This window comes from Rhyacophila brunnea, unplaced genomic scaffold (genome assembly GCF_057557595.1).
Source record: "Rhyacophila brunnea isolate RB1 unplaced genomic scaffold, BYU_Rbru_1.0 scaffold_6, whole genome shotgun sequence".
NCBI classification, from domain to species: Eukaryota; Metazoa; Arthropoda; class Insecta; order Trichoptera; family Rhyacophilidae; genus Rhyacophila; species Rhyacophila brunnea.
In genome coordinates, this window is record NW_028233276.1 from 33,758,288 (window position 1) to 33,782,516 (window position 24,229).

At 30.5% G+C, this 24,229-nt stretch overlaps 1 protein-coding gene across 2 annotated transcripts in view; it reads right to left on the reverse strand.

Annotated features, from left to right (window-relative positions):
* Positions 1-3,062: 3,062 nt before the first annotated feature.
* geko (olfaction protein geko) overlaps positions 3,063-24,229 on the reverse strand; it is a 60,198-nt gene continuing 39,031 nt past the window's right edge. The window contains exons 3-4 of one of the 2 annotated variants that reach the window (XM_085956500.1): positions 10,452-10,584; positions 3,063-4,242 (exon numbers count right to left, since the gene is read on the reverse strand). In XM_085956500.1, coding sequence (XP_085812626.1) covers positions 4,071-4,242; positions 10,452-10,584 — 305 coding nt within the window. In that variant the 3' untranslated portion in view covers positions 3,063-4,070. The remainder of the gene's footprint in view (positions 4,243-10,451; positions 10,585-24,229) is intronic. The other variant, XM_085956499.1, reaches the window with a different exon arrangement.

Genomic DNA, 24,229 nt, shown 5'->3' on the forward strand with positions numbered 1-24,229 from the left:
AAGTATAAAAAGACACTTATTACAAGAAACGTTATTTAAGATTAATACAATTATTATTGTTTGGTAATATAATCCTAATTATTAATTTTACTCAAATCGCATTATTCAGTAGGTTGTTAATATATGTTTTGTTATAAATTAATTTCAACTGTTTGGGTACGGGCTGCAACCTATCTACTCGTAGTTTAAAATGGATAGCATCCATGTTTTCATTTCGATTTATTTGATGGTCAATAGTGGAGTAATTTTTAAATACCAATACCCATTTCCAAACTACGAATGTGTCGATCACCTAAAAAAAATCAGTCATCGGCTAGAAGGCTTCAAATGTGAAATATACTACAAAAAATCAGGATATAAGCTTCAAATATTATTGCGGCTTAGTTAGGTTAGTTAAAAAGAGAATGAAAAAAATAAGGAAATGTCATATTCAAGGTGTAACTAAACAATATGATTAATCAGTTCTGTGCCTCATAGTTAGTGTGTATCAAATCAGATACTAAGTTTCAGAGCTAATTAAAGTATCCCTTTGAATATATTCATCCAAGAAACTCGAAATTATCAAAAATATTGAGTCCATTGATATTAAGGACATAACAACTGTTAAATTACGTTTTGGCTTTCTGGTACAGAGTGATGATTAGATTGAAATATAATTATATAGATATATTGGTAAGTATTTATGTAAAATGAAATATAAGATTCTCAAAATGGTATGGAAATATATATGTGGTTAGTTTATAGGTACCTAATAATTATAATAAAACATACTTTTACAAAAGTGGCATTACCTTTTTAAATTTTAATTTAAAAAATTAAATATTGTTTATAGTCAACATTTTTCAAAAATATAAATTTCACTGGTTATTAAATTTTAATGCAATTTTTTTATTGACACCCATTACATAGGTACTAAAATAATAGCTGTGTTAGTTATTTGAAAAAATATAAGGCAGTTTATTGTATAATATAAGTATAATTAATACCTAGAACAATTTTTTGTTTTACTATTTGAAAGGATACATACATAGATGAAAAACATGTTTATGCTACATACTCATTAATACATAATACAAAGTGCGAGATTTTTATTATTTAAAATTATTATTCGTAAAACTTTAGATTAAAAATATTTTTCGAATATCACAGATTTTTTAATATAATACAACGAATACATTTTTTTAGAAAATATTTTTTCCACCTACAATAGAAGCCTCATATATTCTTTTTGTACAGAATATTTTATATATAAACACTTCTACTCGTTGATTGTTAAATTTCGATAAAAATAACAAAGAATATACATGCAAATCACTCTTGTGGGTCTATTCTATACTTATCGAACACTAAATTGATAAATAGTATCAAACTTAGGGTAGGTTTGTATCAAAATATTAGCACTTATTGTAACAATTACACGAAGCCGGTTTTTATTGTTGCAATAAGTGCGATATTTTAACAGCAGCAAGATAGGTGCTGTTAAAATATAGCACTTATTGCAACAATAAAAACCGGCTTCGTGTAATTGTTACAATAAGTGCTAATATTTTGATACAAACCTACCCTAAGTTTGATAATATTTTTCACTTTATCACTTTAGCGGTCGATAAGCATAGAATAGACCCATTGGTCGGCTTATGCAACAAATGTATTATTATGTTCCGCAACTGTACTTTAACGTAGCAGTGACGTGCCGATTTCTTTTTATAATACCCATCACTGGAAACAGGTAATTTAGTGTCATCCGTGAAACTTTGCGTGTAATAACCGATAGTGACTGTACACAATAAAATGCTGATAGGCAGCTAGTTTTTATAGTTCATGAATTATTTATACTACCAAGAGAAAAGATGAGAAAATATCTTGATTCAAAATAATAATATTATATCACTCTAGTAGGTAGGTACGTTAAGTAAATGTGGGTTATAAAGATGTCTTATGTAGTACTGTAATAATAATTATTCCAAACACATGAATAATTGTTAGTGGATAGGACTCCATTCGGTACAAGTACGTCATTAAAAAAATTATATCTACAGTGTTTAAATTGTGTAATTTTAGTTTCTCGTAGGTCCCGGATTTGAGAGTCAGAGCAAAAATTCACATGTTGTTTTTTAATGTATGTTGAGCAAATGGGCAACATCAGTTTCACGTAAAAACAAACACCTGTTATTACAACGTCCATTATGTAGATTGTAGAGGCTCATGATTTTCTTAGGTTCAAACATGATAAAAAATAGGTTTCAATCTGTTAATATTATATAATTATTATAAATATGGCTAACACTTATATGCCATTCAATCTACAGTTGTTTCGGGTATCATTAACGCATCGGTCTTACTTTGACTCACTGTCTCTATACGAACATAAAATATTCACTGAATTATGGCAATCTAGGAAGGCTATCAATATTACTTTATATTGATAATACTTATATATGACTCGCAGGGACTATTACAACCTGGAAAATGATGTGGTATTTACTATTTAGATAGGTCGAAGGTCGGAGAAAGGGCTCCTTCCATATGGACGGATTAGATCAAGAATTCCACGGCTTTTCCGCTTGCACAGACCCTGCGTGCCACCAAATGCAAAGAGAGGTGGAACTAAGCCATGGACAAGGCTAAAGTCGGTCAAATCATCCAGATCTCACTCATGAGAATTCCAATGAAGAATGATATATTATATTTATTATATATGTTAACAGACATATAACAATCAACTCTCTCTTAAATAATTCAAATCCCACTTTAAATGCATGAATACTGTGAAAATGAATTTCTTTCTCAGAAACGAAATTTTTGTAAACTGATGAATTCAATTCACGACTTCAAGAAAAGACTTAACCTCTATTTGACAATAATAGTATAAAATAGTTTTCCAATGTAGACATATAGCTCTTTCGCAAAAAAGTGGTACACAACATTACAATGAAGAAATTTCACATTATTATCTTTCAACATTGAACTTGCATGTTTTTCCACTGTCATGATGGCATTTGTAATTTTATATTAGCTGTATCAATTATCTCAGATTCCATTTGAAATATTTTCAGACAGACATGACGTTATCTCATAATTTTATTTTCACTTAAATTCATTTTGTTAACTCTTGATTCTTAGTCGAAAACCAATATATACATATAGATATTTATGGTATTCAATGATGATTAAAACTTGTATATAGGATCATTGTCAACTTTACTGATCTCTTATGTAACGTAAATAACATTCTTATAAGTAGACAAAATCAGTCTTAATTGTTATTCAATTATGTAGTATATACCTACCACATAATAATAATGTTTTATTGGATCTTGTCTATATTCACGATTTATTTTGGAAATACAATTTGATGTACGTATATGAAAGCTGCCCTCATTGAGATTTTAAATCCATGTTTTTATTGGTATTTATTTTATAAATTCGTCTAGTTAACTGATATATAGACGTCACCCCGTTTCTAACTTGACCAAACGGATAATTATATTGTTGAATTTACACCAAAGACGTACGTAGTTTTGGTATTTATTAAATAGAGTAGGAATTTGTAGAATTTTGATATATCGATTCAAGTAATTAGTAATTGTATACCAAATTTTCATATTTTAAAATCAATATTGAATCTAGATTACCTCAGAATTACTAAATCACACTTTATGTAAAGTTAAAACTGGGGTGATATTATTTTATCAATCAATATAAATGACAGTTACTTAAATTTGAAAACAACGTTTATGCATTTCAACTTTTCTTCTATTGTTACAAAGGTCAGTATCAGGAATACATAAATGTTGTTTGATACATAATTAATTATTATTTACAGAATACATACAATATTAATTATATGTATCATAAAATATTAATGACTTTCCTCTTGTATTTCCTCACACTATTCTAGAATTTTAACAGGACGTATCCGGAGTTCATAAAAGTTCCTAGATACACAGAAGAAAACGCGACGTCCGTCCTCTTGCGTCACTCTTTAGCATTTCGTTCTATCCGGAGCACATAAAAATGATGAGATATTCGTAATACATTTTGGTTTTCCCGCGTTTTTCACAAGTGCTTCAGCGCATGCGCACTTCCTTTAACATCTGTAGTACTTGCATGCCGGGTAGGGGGCACGACGAGTAGAAGTTGTGGCATCCCGTTCCGTCGATTCCGGATATGAGCTGACCCATGTGCGCGGCAAAGTGATATTTCGACGTCACTTCCGCCATAGTGCCAAGTGACGTATCGCTGGAACGGAAGAGATTTCAAATTAGTTTATGGTTCGCATTTCGCGCTCTTTTTATTGCCGAGAGAAGACGGAAATAGTGAAAACAGCGTTAGATCATTAAAGTGGATATGACAACGACATATCCAGTCGTTTAACTTACGTAAGCATTATAGATGTTATATGCGCACAAAAATAATAAATAATGTATATTATCGACATGTATATTCCAATCTGTAATAAATACTTTTCCTATTTAGCCCAAAAGGTTTTGTATACATACTTAATTATGAACAAATACGTGTAGTCTGATATTTAAATTTATGATTTACATATGGCATATTTAAAAAAAAATATCAATACCTATATGTAATATTTAAAATTGAAAGAATAAGATAAGCGACAAAATTGTAATACACTATTTAGATAGGTAATTAGTATTATTTTGAAAATACCCACAATACGTATCATTAAAGATTATATTATGGTGTATTTAAGTGTTTATGAAAAATACAATATATTTTTTTTAGTTTATAAGAAAACAAATATGAAAATATTATTGTGCAAGGAAAATGTTATTTTTTATATTAAGGTAGGTGGCAAAAAAAAATTTAATAATAATTTGATAATGCAAAACATAAAATATAAATGCATTATTGCATTCATGGAGATAATCAAGTAGGTATAAATCAAAATAAATGCATTCTTGTAGAGTGCAGTCAGATTTTGGGTTTCTAAATCAAAAGGATGTACCTAAGTGACATTTTGTAAGCTTGCAACAGAGCAATTTGATTTTTTTTTTATTAATTTCACCATCAATTTTTCACTAACTACTTATCCTTATTCATAAAATAACTTTTGCTGCCATACTTCTGAAACGCCGAAGGCGACATCCTAAAAAATATTTCATTTTACCAAAAAAATAACATACGCTCTTTTGACTTTACAATCTCGGTACTATGCAATATATTATATGTTCACTTAAATAAGCAGTATCTGTCCAAGTTTGTCGAAAATAGTTAGGTACTGATTTTGTACCTGCATTTTCATATTTGTCAGGCCTAATTCATAAGTACTTTGGATATATTCATAACAGAAATCCGAAATTCTTAAAACAATAACAGTGTAAAAATGATAGTATAAATTAAATTAAATTTTACATGTACCTATAGTAGGTATCATATGTATTAGCGCCTGTACACGTGCATGGATTTACTTGAAGCAATAGTGTCTATTTTAAACTATCACGATACCGCTTACACGCGAAAGTGCTGGCTGTCTCGCCAATCTCATTCTTCAAGAGTAAGCGAGACACGATATTACCATTTTATAGTACTATTTGACAGGTCGTAAAAATTGGTTAATCTCAAAATGAGTATGCGCGCTGTAGTTCGTTTTTTATCGACAGGTTCGCCACTGTCGTTATACTGCGCATGCACAGATAGAACTAATCCCAACTGTCGCGTGAAAATTCAGAAACTTCCGAACTTTTCTTGCAACTTGCATGATAATACATGTTTACACGTGAATTTTCTTGGTATGACCGCGATAAACGTATTGTCAGCAGTAAATCCATACACGTGTAAACGGGGTATTTTGCTGACTGAATTAATAACAGTGTAATTGCAATAAGAGCAAAAAAATTCTTTAATTGTGTTTCTCAAGTGTTTTTTAAATACAAATATATCTCAGTTACTAATATATCCGTTAACTATAAACTACATTATGGTTATATCAATTTATAGCAGGTAAGAAAATAAACATTATTTATATAATGTATTTATTAAATGGTTAATTATATTAATTAGTTGTTGTTTCATGGTAACGTGTACAGTGTTTTAAAGTAAATGTAATATTATAATAATACTAAAAAATGCAGTGAAAATCATTAATTAAAACACAGTGTTAAATAATCACAAATCTTCTATTTTACACACAATCATATTTAACATAAATGTCTATTTTTCATATTCCTTGAACGGCTACAAAACGAAGCGTTGAAAATGAAAGTATTGTAATGGTGACGTAAACTATTATTGCCGAAGAAAGAAGTCTTTGGCAGTTAGATAAGTATCTATTAACTGTTTCTAAAAAGCGTATCAAAACCATTCTTCTATGAATTACTTTGCACGTAGACAAATAAACAATTGCGATAATGGTTTGACAATAACAACTGAACAAAACGTCAAACAAGAGTTAATAAAGTATATATATTATTTTATAACTAAACAATTTTTTATTTACATGTAAGTAATGCTATTTTTTTAGAAATCGTTAAAAATAGTTAAAGTCTGTCGATGCCTTTTGAATGATAATTTATTGAATTTGTACGACAAATATGGAGCTATTAAATTATGAGATACAGTGAGATATTTATATCAAGTCTCTGGTTACATGTAAATTGTACGTATTACATTTCACCATAGCACAGTTTGCCGTGAGTTTTCTTATCGGAAAGAGATAACCGCATACTATACGGTCATCTCTATAGCTCCGAGATGGAAAAATACGCGTTGTTCGTAGAGCGTTGCAGACAATAGTGCTCCTTCAAGAATGAATATCTAACCTAACCTAACATAGCCTAACAAATAATCCAGTATATCAGCTATTTTCAAAATTTGTTTGTCGCTGGCTTCCTGTAAACGTCAACAGACAAGAACCGTGTTTTATTAAGACATGAATTTTATCTCAGTACTATATGACCCAAAGAGGTTGGACGGCCTTTAATATACGACCATAAATTTCCCATACAGCATTTCATGGTGAAGTGTGATACGGCGAACTGCATACGTACAAATTTCCGGACACGCAAGTCTTTACGTCATAGCGCTACATGCGCTGACACTGTTATGTCACGTACTCTTTGCGAGTTGACTTGTCATAGCAGATACTTTATCTCTGGCACAATTTAGAGGAATTAAATACTCCTCCTCACAATACTTCTACATTAAAAATATTACTCTTCGCCTGCTTCTGCAAAGGTGTAGGCATTTTCATAAAATAATAAAACTCTACGCGATATCGAAAAAAAGACTGAATTATAGGCGCGGAAAATCTAGTAACGTGGGATGTTAATACAGGGGGATAGTTTTAGTTCCAGAAACGACCGTGGTGACGTAGAAGACTTGATATAAAAGTTGCACTGTATGCATATTTGTACATTTAACTAAGTATGTATAGATACATAACATAGTACGTTCGATATTCAAAAAACTATTTTTCACATTCAAATAGATTATTACTTCAACATAGTGTTAATAACTTATATTATTTTGATAGATTCACATTGAAAAGGGTCATCAAACATACATAATTTAACATCCCATGCATATACCGACTAGAAAAAAAACCCATTTTAGAAAAAAATACTACACCCCACGTGATTTGAATCTGTAGCCGCGCCAAAGTGCCTTTTCAATTAACGCAATTTTATAAGAATTTTAAGAAAATTTAGTTGAGAATTCGGTACCTACTTACCTATTTATATTCTGCTATCCTAACCAGACAAATACATCAAAAATCTTTAAATTGACTTACACGCCGTTTACTGATAATTAGTGGATCTCCACAAAACCTATTTTAAATTAGTGGTGGTTTTATGTACGTGAATGTTTTTGGCGCTGAAAGGTATGGATATACCCCTCTGAACATTATTTTCTGTACAATACACTAATAGTAATTTTGTTAGGGTTTTTATGGTTCGATTATTTTTTGAACTAAGAGGTCGATTTCAAATATAACGACAGAATGGTGCATCGTCTGTATTATCGAAAACTTCTAATATTTCTGTATGTTCCTTCATTTGCCGCCCTTTATAATGTTCCGCCACTATAGGCAACGCACGACCTGCCCATCCACACATGACGTCACTGAGTCCAAGTATCAAAAAAAAATATATAATATTTTATTTCTACGTATAACAATAACCACCGATTATATAACAGTATTTAAATGAATTCATCGTAGATTTGTGTAGGTAGATGGGTAGCCATACTACCATGTATGCAGTTTTAATGAGATGAAAATAAATTGCTTCACTAGAACAAAGATGCAAATTTTGCAGTCGCATTATATAAATTACATTTCTTGTGGTAAACTTTCTAATTGCACAAACTTCGTTAGCAATCCTAATTGCATTTAATTAAATTTTACGGCTGGATCTATCTGAATGTTTTTTTAATGTAATGAATATAAAATAATTGGCTGTTTACAGAACGATTTTTCATTTTGCCACAAATAAAAAATGACACTTTTTAAACGATATTCAAATTACTGTAACATAAAAAGTCAGTGAGGTATTTTTTGCCAATACAGTTTTTTTGTTAACCGACCTGAATTATATAAATAAATATCATTTCAACAGAGTGGTAACTAACAGCATATATTTTTCGTTTGTATTAGGCTCATAGAAAATTGAGAATGTACTATTTATATCTTGTAAACAGGGAACACAAAATGAATGGGAACTGGCTTGCCCTACTGGGTGTGATATAACGGTTACATGTAAATTGTACGTATTACATTTCACCGTACCATAGTTCGCCTTGAGGTTTCTTATCGGAAAGAAATGACTGTATACTATATAGTCATCGATTTCGGTAGTTTTAATTACGTATTTTATTTTTTTATAATTATTTATATTTATTTTATTAAAGTTAGGTACAAGTTGGTTTATAGGAAGCTAGACGGCAACTACGCCAATTTTCATGGCCGATTTTGGCAAAATTCAAGAATTCAAGAATGAAAACCTAACCTAACAAATAATCCAGTATATCGCCTATTTTCAAAATTTTATTGCCACTGGCTTCCCGTAAACCGTCAAAACCCGTGTTTTATTTAGACATGAATTTTGTCTCAGTACTATACGAACCAAAGACCTTGGAGAATCTTTAATATACGACCATATATTTCCGATACAACATTTCACGGTGTTAATATCCGGATACGTGATATAACAGGCAACGGATCTCGAGTGTGCAAAAATATGGGATAATCTCAAACACGTGTTAGAATATGTTATTTTCAATGGTTACGTCTGTATGATAATAACATGCATTAAAGATTAAAGTTTGTTACGTAAATGTAACGTGCATCCAATATTGAATGCTGTCGGCATGCTTTGTTATATTTGGGTTTTATAGCTTGACCGCCATAAAATACCCTGCTTCAAAATATTGGTTCATGGCGACGGCTTTTACATTTATATTTATTAATCTGTTCTGTGTTTGTAAATTAATAAATTAATCACCACATCAATATTATATTTAATTTCAACATCAGAATCATACCTATTAAAAAAATCTTGGAAAATGTTGGACCGAGGGACTCGAGCTGACATATTTCACTTTCCGGGTGAGTGCTGTATTCAATAAACTATATATTATTATGTATATGATTCATTCGAGTTATTTATAATTGCGTTTATCTGGGATAGTTCAAACTTCGGTCCCACTTTTTTAACATGATTTTTTCTAATTTATCTAAATTTCTTAAAATCTTGTGTATAAAATAATTACAAGATAAAAAGAACTTTTTATATACCACGTTTTTAAATTTTCTGTTGAATCATATAAACTTGACGATTCTATGTATTATGTAAATATAAATACTTTTTTTTGTACTTGATATAAATACTGAATAAATATAGAATACTGAAATGTCATTTTGACATTTCATATTGATTTCCATAGTAACGCACGTATATATTAATAATTTAGTTGCTAGGATCCCCTTAGCAACCAATAATAGTGTTTTACGATTTTTTTCCAAAATAACTTTCCATAAAAAACAAAATTAACTGAAAATGAATTCAATTATGCTTAAAGATGGCTAAAAGTATTAAAAGAATTCATTGTCATCGTGTTCTGATATATTCTAAAAGTTTCAAATGTCTATCTAGTCGGGAAATTAGTTAAAAATCTATTGCAAGATTTGGATAAACAAGAAAAAGTTTGTACTGGACAAACAAGAATACGAGCTAATAAAAACGTGGTAAAAAATTATATTTGTTTGATTAACTTACTACGTAGTATCATTTTTTTTTAAATATACCCACACAAGTAAATTAGTAATTCATATAATCTTATGATTATTATACGATTATATAAATTATTAATTTAATTGATTATGTATACATATTTATTATTTTTAATGTTTAATTTTCTTCAAAACAGCTTAGTAATTTGTATCAGGTTAGCAGAAGTTCTATAAGATGCATGTAAATTTTGTTTACCTGATTAGTTTGAGTAGAGACTTTTCGCTTTCGGTAAATCGCCGACTGTCTCCTCCAGCACTCAATTCGCATATCAGCTTGGGAAGGCATGCGTTTTTTATCGTCTCTAGTACCTCTGACCTGCTCTGACCACCTGTAAACAAACATGTGATCCTGTTAGAAAAAATATTAAGTATAAACCGAATCAAAATTCAAATTGACTATTAAAAAAAAATATATTTATACGAAGCATACATTACAGAAGTTTACGATGTTTACAATATGATATGAAATATATAAAGAAAACAATAATTATACACAAGAAATATAATGAAGTATTATATATATATATATATACATATATATCGACACCTTACTATTAAGACCTCGTAAGTCCGATATTATGAAAAATGAAGTTTGTTCGACAAAATTTAAACTTTTTTTTTATATTAAAACCTCGGTTCTCTAGACTAGTATGCTATCCATCTATCGATAAATTAAAAAAAAAACTCATAGGTCTCGTGGTTTCAAACATGGAATTAAAACTTCGTATATCACTACCAGTGTTAGCAGACTCATCGATTACAGAGGTGTTTAAAATATTGTTTTTATTACGTTTATTTCTTCCCGTCAACATTCTTCTCAAACAACTTACGAGGTTTTAATAGTAAGGTAACGATATATATATATATATATATATATATACCTACAAAATTTATAACCGAGTGTACTTAATATACACTATACAACTTTATAAAACAGCGTCCACCAAAACTTGCTCTCACGTAAATGTAAAATACGCATAGTGTAATATATTTTGTTGAACACAGTTATAAGCCGGACAAATATAGCATCAAGTAAAAAAGTATTAAACATATCTTCTGAATCTGAACCATCTCTATCATATGACCATACTTCAACTGATTAAATCAATCGACCCATTCTCAAGCTTTCGTCAAGTTGAGTAAATATTTTTTCTTTTTTTTTTCGACCATGTCCGATCCTCATAGGATCATATGGGCCTCCAAAGAGTAGAGGCTTGTATTAACAGATTTTGTTTTTTTACTAGAAATGGATGCCAACCACATGCTCAACCTTTTAGCTCCATACCCTGACTCACACACAAATTGAAAAACAATATGTGTACTTGCCAGACCCAAGATTCGAACCTGGAACCCACGGCGTTATAGTCCAACGCTTAAGCCTCGCGGCCACCATGGATGAAATTGAGGAAATATATAGAAGTTTAATTCTATAACATCCAAAGAGACAGAGTATGGGATTAATACATTATCTTTTGTGAATAGCCTCAGAACACAGCCTGAAATGTCATGGGAAGAATACACAGCCACAACTCAAAAACCAAATGCGATAGCAACCAACCAAGACTCAAGCAATATAATTTGATATATTGATATACATTTGAATGTTTCGTAGAGTAACAAGCAGTGATAACTCAATAATTGTTTGATTATATTAGGTAAAAATAATCATCCATTAATTAAGTAGAGGTACCCGCCCAATAAACGTTATGTTTTTCTGAAAAATCATATTAAAAATATATCAATGTATCCATTATCCAGGTTACAATAAATAATACGAGGGTGGGTCAATAATTCCTTAGAAAAAAGCATTAAAACAGGTTTTATTTTTGTATTTTTTTTTTATTTCTCAACATAATTTCCTTGGAGCTCAATACACTTGGTTAGACGTTTCTCAATTTTTTTTAAACCGTCAGAAAAATAAGTTTTCGGAAGGTCCTCAAAATAAGCATTTGTCCGATCGATGACTTCTTCATTTGAAAAAAAACGTTGTCCACTTAGCCATTTTTTTAAGTTTGGGAAAAGGAAAAAGTCACTGGGGGCTAAATCTGGCGAATACGGTGGGTGGTCGACCAATTCGAACTTCAATTCTTCAATTTTAGCCATTGATCGTAAACATGTGTGAACACGGGCATTGTCCTGATGAAAGAGCATTTTTTTCCTGTTTAAATGAGGCCGTTTTTCTTCAATTTTGTTTTTTAGCTGGTCCAATAAAGATGCATAATAATTCCCTGTTATTGTTTTTCCTTTTTCCAAATAGTCAACGAAAATAATTTCACGTGCATCCCAAAATACAGTAGCCATAACCTTACCAGCTGATTTTACGGTTTTCGCCTTCTTTGGACATGGTTTGCCTTCGCAATCCACTGCTTTGACTGTTCTTTCGTCTCGGGAGTATAGTGGTGTATCCATGTTTCATCTACAGTCACAAAGCGACGAAAAAATTCATCCGGATTGCGTTGCATGAGCGACAACAGGGCTTTAGAGGCCACCACCCTACTGCGTTTATTGTCGACTGTGAGCAAACGCGGCACCCATCTTGCAGAAATATTTTTCATGCCCAATTTGTCATGTAAAATAGAAATGACGCTACCTTTTGAGATCCCTGTAACCTCAATTATCTCACTCAACTTTAATCTTCGGTCACTTAACACCATATCGTGGATTTTATTGATCATTTCTGGTGTAGTCACCTCTACAGGACGTCCTGAGCGTGGTTCATCCTTTGTTGATGTACGACCACGTTTAAATTCATTTAACCAGTTATAAATAGTTGCAAGTGAAGGAGCAGATATGCCGTGAACTAAATCCAACTCATTTTTTATTTCCTTTGCTGTTAACCCTTTTATATTAAAATGTTTAATAACAACTCTAAACTCAATTTTCTCCATTTTCCATTTTTCCATTTTCCACAAGCAAATTTTTTTTTTAAATGTACGAGAAACACACAACAACCCGACCAATCTGATTGAAACTTCGCAGCATACTGAATCGGTAGTGCCGCTGCATGAAAACAAACCGCTTGCAGTACTAGTCGCGCCACCTGTCGGCTTTTCTAAGGACTTATTGACCCACCCTCGTACTTATACAAGAACATACGATATAATTAATATATACAATTATAAAAAAAACCGTTTTTAATAATATATTTTTGCAAATTTAACTTATATTTTTATAGTGAAACATTTCCGTATGCGAACGAGGCACATGTTGGCCGTGAACTATACTTATGCGTTTTACGATGATACTTCTAACGTCTCATATGTGAAAATGAAATGACTTTTTATCTACAATATATTAAGTTTAGATTATTACTTAAGACACCCAATAAACTAGACTTCCCTCTTCAATATTTCAAAGCTTTTTCTTCGTTGAGATTTATATACTGAAGAGGTCAGATTATAATAGATGTAAATAGTCATATCATTCTTGGGGTTAAAATAAAGGAGAGCTTTTATGGCCATTGATCAATTAATATATAAATGCTTATGGCAGATAAGCAGTACCTACGAGGTCGTCTTTATATGACGTCACATCCTAAGGGAGGGAGAATGGTTTTTATATGATGTAATAATGATTTATCACGAAGGAGTTAGGAGAGATATGAAAAATGTGACGTAAATATATAAAATCATATTTACATTAAATATTCATTGAGAACATATACTGAAATCGATAATGTTTAATGAAAAAATTAGAGTTAAGATTTTGTGACGATAGGGGACTGGAGAAGTCAGAAATACAGAAAATCGTATGATGTCATTTATGGACGGTACCTAATGTAGGCATTTTCTGAAGGCGGTTAAGACTCGTGGATATTAGGTTGCAGTGTTAATGATGGTTACAATTAAAAGACATCATTATATTTGTGGCTATTGGTTTCGAAGTCGGTTGTTTCGATAATCCATACAATTTTGAGATAATTGCAAGCAACTGTCAATCACATTTACGACCGTGACATAATATTTTTTTTTTGCAAACGGTTAGTAAAAAATTGATACCGTGCGGTATTAAACCTTGTCCAATCGAGAACATTAATATACATGAATATTTTTTCCATCAGAGTTGGGATACAAAAAAATCTTGAATTTTTGTATTAAAACATATTACATGTTTGTAAGTTTTCTCATAAAAGTGTTAGGAAAATACCAAACCAATGTCTCTTCGCCTGGATTAGGCTTTAGCAGGATTATAATAAGCAGAACAAAACAATATTGAAGATAATAAATGGTGTCAGATTATCGTTACTTTCAAATGACACTAACACCGTTCCAAAATGATTTCGAAATGCCAGAAGAATTAGTCTTTCCTTTACCTACTTATTATTAATTAACTTTAATTATTAAATAGATGGTTATTTTTTTAAACTCTGATAAAAAATCTTCATCATGATTCTCGCTGTGATTGAATACTTATTGGCTAAAAAAATAATAAATATTCAAACTACTTAATAATATATAATAATAAATCAATGTTTTTATGAAGCATTCAATATTTTGCGGAATCCAAAAATAATAAAAACATGTACACTATTAATCAATAAGATGTATTTTATTATTTAATTATTTTTAATTCAAAGATAAAATTTAAAAATACCATATAATCTGGTATTTTTTTTGTTTTAGTTACATAATTACAGTATTGAACGTTCAAATTTTTTTTTAACCTAGTGTACTTTGAATGATTAATTATTTTATTATACACATTTTGTTGCTAACCTTGCTGGTATAGGATTTAACCGGTTTAAACATTTTCATCATCCTACCCACTAAGCCGACTAAGATAAATGCCAAAAAATATATATTATATACCTATGTTTGGTTTCACACATTCCTAGTTCAGATTGAAATGTAATATACCATAAATATTATGTTGATAAATATAGAAGCTTGATCGGGCCACCATAGATAGTTGGTTATTCAAACATGTTATAATTATCTATCATTATTTAGTATTTACCAGTACATTGCAATCTAATAAATTAGAGGCTCCACTAATATTAACTTCATAAAACGACGTTGATATTAAAATCAAAATTATCACTCTAATAAAATTAATGAGAGTTTTATAGTATTCCATAGGAATAGCTTTTAGCGATACGGGTTTCGTCTCAAAGTACCAAAGTATTAAAAATCTTAATGTACCTATACTAATTCACTTATTGTATGTATACAATCGATATATTCCACCTACGTGAGGAATAATAGGTATAGGTGGGAGTGTTTTATAAATTCCTAAAATAGGGTCTACCTGACTCATTCGGTATACTTCCATGTATCCACTTTATCTACTTCTACTCTATAATATTATATATATTTATATTTACTCTTTATACGTACTGTTTTTATGCACCTATTTTTCATAATATACTGTTTTAAGACTACCTTTGTTTTTAAATGTCATGTTGTGAACGTCTTAAATTTATAATTTCATGTTCGCATTATGTAAAATAAGGTTGAATAAAAATATTTTGAATTGACAATGATAACATTTAATCTACTGTTTACAACCAAATAACTGCCTATTTTTATTATGTATAATTTTTTGTGTCAAATGAATTAATTAAACAAAATACTATCAATCTACATTGCTCACTACTCATTAATTAATCTTATATAAATATTATAATTGGAATATAACGGCAGTCTATAAATGAGCTAAACACGCTTCAGCTGAGACTACGAAGCTTAATCAAATACTAGAAAAGTGTTTAGTTATACCTAATGACCATTAGTTGAAAACGTTTCCAATACGATTAATTTAATAAATTTTTAATAATGATAAACTATCTCTATTCACCTGGCATGCAGTGTTTTACTGCAGTGTTCATACATTTTCAAAACTACACCAACGGGTCTATTCTATACACAAGGCTGCTTTCGGTTTACTACGGCAGCTAAATAGGGTAGGAAAGAATCGGGTAGGAAAGGATCATATTAGGATCGGACATGGTCAAAAGAAGAAAGAATTAATTAATTTAAAGTACAGTATAAAACTATAAAAGCTAATAGAATAGTAAACGTGTGTTAAATTGAATGAAAGTTATGTAACAGAAATTTAATTATCAATATGTACAAAACAATTTACTATTTGACCGTATCGCATCCTGTGGGTCTATTCTATACTTATCGACCGCTAAAGTGATAAATATTATCAAACGTTTGGTAGGTTTATATCAAAATATTAGCACTTATTGTAACAATTAAAATACGTTGGTTTTTATTGTTGCAATAAGTGCTATATTTTAACAGCACCTATCTTGCTACTATTAAAATATAGCACTTATTTCAACAAATAAAAACCAACTTGTTGTAATCGTTACAATAAGTGCTAATACTTTGATACAAACCTACCTTAAGTTTGATACTATTTATCACTTTATCACTTTAGCGGTCGATAAGTATAGAATAGACCCAATGATGTCTGAAGAAATGCGAACCACAAAAGCAAGTAAATTAGTAAATCATAATAACAGTGAGTTAAAAATAATACATTTTATGCACAAACAAGTACATATGTAATAATTATGATTATACTGATATAGGTTACCATAAAATAAATTTTTGCCAAGATATTAATAAATAATTATTCAAACCAGATTGGTTTATTTCCACACCACTTAAAAATAAATGTACACTATAAGGAGACGTGGTTATTTTCATATCAATAATTCAAAAGGGAAATGATTAATCGTTGAGAACAAAGCAAAGGAAACAAATTAATGTTCAGAGATTGTGCGTTAAGTTTAAGAAGTAATATGAAATTGTTCGCAGCGTACTTTTACATGTTCCAAGGTAAACGAGTACTCCATAACAGATTAACGTTCAAGAAATTCATATCCATGTTTTTATTAAAATCGCAGTACTGACAGTTATCTTAAATCAACAATGAATCCAGACCTGGATCTACCATAGTACTAAAAGAATTCAGCGCATCTATTCTATACACAAGACTGCTTTCGGTCCGCTACGGCAGCTAAATAGGGTAGAAAAGTATCGAATCATTAACACTTATTGTAACAATTACAATAATTTAGATATATTTGTTACAATAAGTACTATGTTTTAACAGCACCTCTCTTGGCTGTAATAAATTTTAGACCGAGATAGACAATTTTGATAGTTCAGCGGGTCTATTCTATACAAAAAGCTGCTTTCGTCCGCTAAAACCGCTAACTAGGGTATGTTTGTATCAAATTATTAACACGTATTGTAACAATTATAATTAGCCGGTATTAATTGTTGCAATAAATGATATATTTTAACGGCATGCCCCCTGCCTGTGATAAAATTTAGAGCATGAGCGATAGAGAAAGAGAGCGAGAGAGAGACAGTTTCGACTGATTAACTGATTACAATACAATTACAATTATAATATTTCAATATGAAATGTATGTAACAAATACTAACACATTATCACGTTAGCACGTTAGCGGTCGATAGTCGCCTTTTGTATAGAATAGACCCGCAGACGGTTAACTTATTGTAATTGTTACAATAAGTGTTAATAATTCGATACCTACTTTCCTACCCTATTTAGCTACCGTACAGGCCGAAACCAGTCTTGTGTATAGAATAGATGCGCAGGCCCCCATAATTGATAGAGATTACGGGGTTAAACAGTAAATTAATTGACATAGGGAAATAAATATATTGTTCTTGAACGCTACGAATTAAATGTATTTTCTGATAACTACTAGACACCCGTAATCGATATTGTTTATTTCCACTTATATCAAAAGAGTGTATATTAAATATTAAATTCATTAGAGATTTATTAAATAATAATATGTCATTGGACAGATATTAAGATACTAATTAAAATAAAACACAGTATAATATAAAACTTATTTAACATAATTTAATAACGATCAGAACTGGTTTCGGTGGTAAAAGGATTGATTTCCGAGCCCCGGAAACATAGCGGAATGAATTTATATGATTAGATTAAGCATAATAAAATACGCAGCGATTACGAAAGTGTTATTTTAAAGGAAAATGTTCAAGAAAAACGACGCCATGTAAATTGACGCCCATTTTGGATTTAATTAAATTATTCTCTAAATAATAATTTAATAGAATAACAATAAAATGTAAAATAAAGTTATTAAATACTTAGTACGAAATACATTCGATTTTATAAACAAACTAGGGTCAAAGATCATGATAATGGTAATTGTATTAAACGTAATTGAGAATTGATAAAAAAGTCCCCAAATTTGGCAACAAAATGCAGATTGGAATAATTTTAAATGACATGAGAATTTTTCGGAGGTAAATGAAGATTTTTTTAACACGTACCTTACTTAGCTATATATTTTTTTTATTTATTTTATCATTCGCATTTTTTTAATTTTATGTCATTTGCTAAAAATTATTACAATACCTCTCAAATACTTTTATGTATATTATTGTATATTTTGAAAAGTCAATAAAATAATAAACAATTGTATTGTCATAATAGAAAACAATTATTTGTTAATTCATTTGAACATAATTAACGGTTCTTGTCGGTTCAAGGGAAGCCAGCGGCAAAAAAAAAATGAAAATAGCCGATATACTAGAATATCTGTTAGATTCGGTTAGCTTAAGTTAGGTTACGTTAGGTTTTCATTCTTGAATTCATGAGTTTTGCCAAAATCGGCTATTAAAATCGGCGCGGTTCCCGCCTGGCTTCCCTTATACCGACTTGTACCTACTTACTAATTAAATACTATTCTAGTATTTGTTTTGCCACCTTATAGATCAACAAATTGGTTTACCCGTCATAATAATATTTAAACAGAAACAGAAAGATAATATTGTATATTATTATATCGAAGAGTAGTTTTTTTTATATTTAATTCTCAATTAAATCCAAGTAAGTACAAAAAATGATTTACATTGTCGCCAAAGTGATAAATAGTCGAGGCCATTTTTCCATACAACACCAAGATGAAGGTGTTTTAACATTGCGACATTTAATAGTGGTACTTGCATAATATACAATTTATTATATCGAATATTCGCATACGATGTTCCTTATCTACAAGTAATTAATTTTATAATAAACAGTGTTTATACTTTTAAATTACCTTCATTTTATATATTAAATCTGTGGTAAGATGACAAAATATGATGTCCATTTTTTTGGCAAATTGAGTTATGTATACCTTCAGACTCGTATCAATGAGATCTACATGATTTCAAAATAAATGGTATTAATTAATAGGTCTTATGAGTTGGGAGAAATAAGTTTATTTAATATGTGATTTCTTCATTGTTTGAATATTTTTCGAAATTTAAAATTACTCTCCTGAACAATTTAGAAAAACGGACATATTATCATGTTTTGCCATCTTACCACAGCAATAATCTGGAAGCATCAATGGTTATGTCAAAGTTGACAAAAGTTGTCAAAGAAAACGTTATGTTATATAAACGGAACTTACCTAATTATATTGGCATTAAGTGAAGCAAAGACAACCCCATATCTACTAATTTTCATTTAAACTTTAAAAAACAGTGGGGCTAATTTATTGTTTGTTGCATAGTATAAAAATTCACTTTTGATAAACTAAAATATGCCCTTGTAGGCCAGTGCGTAAGACACTATCTTAGCAGTTCAATTCTCGGTGAGGTCACAATATATTTATGTGATTTTCTCAAAGGCTGGGTGTTTCTCTTCTATTACCAAATACAATACTGTTTTACAGCACTACTATCTTATTGGTATATAGTCTAGTACGATATAGTCTGTTGTTGGACTTCACGGCCTGTTGAATTGTAAAAAAATATATGTTTATAGGTATACTACAGAATACTCAATTTGAAAAAATAATGGTTCTTCAACATCTTTGAATGAAAGCTATTTAACTGAACAAGATGAAATTTTAAATTTCATATTTAATATGCTACAATGGTTAGGCTTTCCGCACAGATGCATACTAGATGTCGATATAAATAGCAGGAAGTCGCAGGTTTGACATTCAATACAGGCGGTTTACCTACCGTTTCATTTATATTGTTTTTAGCTCTTTGAGGTAAACTATGCATGTAGCTACTATGATAAATAAAGGTAACACCGGGAACACAAAAATAAGGATAGTGATGGGGAAATTGGTAACCTTTTACATGACTGTAAGAAGATACAATTGAGGACATTTAGAAAAAATTCTTGCGTTTAAAGACTGCACTTTGTCTTGGTCTATGTCAACTGATTTTCGCATTTCTATCATACTGTTATGGGAGTAAAACTGACACAGCATAATTATAGTTACTGCATGAAATGAGTATAAAAGATAATAAAAATACATAATTTTTGTAGGAAAATATTTTTTCAGACATTGGAAAACCTTAATACTGAATAATATATTCTAATAAATTTAAGTTTCGTACTACTCGATTTGAGTCGTTATTTGCGACCCGCCGGATTTCGCCTTTCGGCATCTTCAGGCACTGTGCACACTCACCAAAAAGCAAATACACACTGAAAATGAATACTATTAACTATACTTTATATCAGTGCTCCGCAACCTTTTCCCACCCACGGCACACCAAAGGTCTTCCCAGAATTCCGCGACACACCACACGTAAAACAATTTATACACCAAAAAATGGACCCACATCCTGAAGGGGGACCCTATACCAAGATCTTTGGCGGCCCCCTACCTATAGCTAAGGTTAAAGACTGCGTGATATTTTAAAATAGCATTTTAAAAATAGTGTTCGAGGTAAAATTAATGGTATTAATTTTATGTTTAGCAATTTTTCGTATGGTTATATTATATTTATATAATTATGGTTAGTTGTCGGGTTAGGAATAATTATTTGTCGGGTATTGACACAATAATAATAAATTGTATCCCACAATAAGATGTTTTAAAATATTAATACTAGAATAGTAAAATAGCGCCGCAGGCGACTTTTTTGACTCGAAAATGGGAGCTGAACTGCGATAGTTGTGTCGGAAATCCGAGGATATTTTTTATTAACCGAAATCCAGAAAATAACCAATGGAACATCGGCGAAGTTCAGTTTTAGCGTCCCGTCATTTATCAATTCAACAAATTCCTCTCGAATTTATAGGAATAGCGCTTCTATAGAATTTTCGGCATTGGTTGCAAAAGGGTTTCGTATCCAGTCGCATTGATTGTATGAAAGTACATACTGATGAAATTTCTTTTGCAGCAAAGTAAAATGTTTTTGAGACGGATCCAAAATTGATTGCTTGTTTTCAATGGTGGTCTGGTAGTTCCTATGGAACATTTGTAGAGATCCTTGTCTTAACTCCTGCCAAAGTTCGAGCTTATTTTTGAATTCTGCTAATTTATCAGAGCACGTCAATATCTTTTCATTCTGACCTTGCATTGTTTTATTAAGTTCATGCAGGTGCTTAAATATATTACCAGCCATATACGCAAATTTGGCTATTGCACTGCAGCACACCTAGCATCGTCTCACGGCGCACCAGTATGCCGCGGCACACCGGTTGCGGAGCACTGCTTTATATAACAAATCAATACAATAAAGTAGATAAAAACTATATCACCTACCTAGAATTTAAATTTAAATTCCATCAAGTACCTTCGGTCGATAGTATTAATATTATGAATTAGATATATTTCACCGACAAATAATTATAATAAAGCACATTATTATGTTTAATAATAAAAAAGAAGAAAAATGACGCATAGGACACGAGAGGTGGAATGGAAATTGTTAAATTCAAGGCAAACAACTACAATTATTATTAGTATCTAATCATAAAAAATAAACTAGAATAGGAAATAAAATTCCAGATTGAACAGGCAAGAAATGCGTGCATTATGTTGAAAAAATCCTGTGCACCCCTTAATTTAAATCTAAACTTAATAACATGGTTGGTTAATTGCTATCTTTTCTATTCCTTTATATGGTACCGTCATGATATCTTACTGAAACAGTGGATGTTAAATAAAGGCTTTCGAGATGTTACCGGAAAATTCATAGAATAACATGATGATATTATGTACTTCAAATATTGAGAATATTTTTCATTGTGATGAAACAAAAACTTGAATTCTTTGGAAACACCACCCAATGGCAGATTTATTTATTATACGCTGCGTTCATTTATCGTGTGGGTGAACGTAGAGGGCATACAAAGACACGACATGTCATTTTTAAAGAACCTGTGTCGGTGACTTGATGAAAGCACATAACGACTTTTTGGAGTCGTAATACATTTGAGTAAGTTGTAGCAATCCAAATAATGGGGATACTTTCCATTGTCAGGAAAAGAAGACTCAAATTCTTTGGAGACGCCATGTGAAATAACAAATATATGCTGAGTTTGTTAATCGTGCAGACGAGGATAGAGAGCACATTAAGACCGGGAAAAATACGCATGTCTTGTTTGAAAAATCTGTCTCAGTGACTCGACCGAAGCACATAACCACTTTTTAGTGATTACAGTCAAAGAAGATTTAAAAAAATCGGTGCGTGTACTTATGTACGCGCGTTAGAAGTTATACTTCTTTGGCGTAACAAAACAAAAGTAAGTAAAAAATACGATAAAATAATTGAAGAAAGATATGTAGGTAATACAATTAATAAAGTTTTGATTAAAAAGCATAATTAAATTAAAATGATGTTTATTTATACACAGTTAAATTATTTTTACACAATTAAACAAAATAAAAATAATTATCTTGTTAAATTAAACACTCAGAAAAGGGGCAGCTTATTGGACCGCCGCTGGTTTAAAATTATTGTATGGCTTCATCCCGTAATTATTAATATTATTTAATATTGCTATTTTTTTAAAATTATCTTGTTAAATTACACACTCAAGAAAAATGGCCACCTTTTGGAGCGCCGCTGGTTTATTTCTATACACCTTAACTTATATTACTAAATTATTTAATTATTTCTCGTTGTTTTTATTTTTAAAGTAACAACTGTCACTCTGACGTTTAATCCTTCGTTTACGTAAGAAATTAAAAATTGCCGATAATTCGTCACCTAGGCAACGGAACAATTCTTCTATCAAACGTTATCAAAAGAGAATGATCCATACCCTATCACGTGATCATGTCGCACTTTCGTAACGGTGTGCATGCGCAGCTTTCAATTTTACCGTCTACTAAACGCGCCAAAAGAAGTATGACTTCAAAAATCATTTTTAATATAATATATTATTATATTATGAAACGTTGTGTTGTTTTTACTATGTTTAAATACGTAAACCAAACAAACGATAAAATATTAAAACATTATACGACGTTATTTACTGAATTTTAACATAATTTTCGTATATTTTCAAAGATTTTGTCTATTAGAGATTTCGTTTATCAGTTTGTATTTACATAATATTTTTTTTAGAAGAGAGAAAAATTACATAAACATCTGAATTATGCATTTTTCATACGAGCGAATGACGCACCGTTGGCAGAACTGGTTGGATACATGCGTTAACAGCATACCTACTTCCGTATCGCTGGTCTCCTTACCAAAAAATACTGAGTGAAAGTTACCCGCCAGTTATCTCGAATCGGGTACAATTTTGTATGCATCAAGACGGACGTAGACGTAATCGAGTCTCGGTTGCATAAGTAAAAAAAAAAACACCGAACAAAAAATGCGCCCGTAGATGAGCGGGACCTACATTAGGAGAAATGACAATGCTGATAACATCACGTTCATAATTAAAATATATTATGTAACGTTGAAATAAAATTAATAATGTATCATTTATCAGCTATGTATTAAAATATTATTTTATCATATTCTGTTTTCCAAACTTTTTCTGCAATGGAACACTTCGCAAACCCGGAAATTTTAACAGAACACTTGGCTTATTTTTTGGTAATTCCTACTAGTAAAAATTATAAAAAAAATGTTAATATTTAGTAATTATTTTTAAATATAAAACTATAATATAATATAAACATAAAAATTTGAAAAAATAAAGCACTTAATGAATTTGATGATGTTGAGTCCTTGAATTGCATATCTT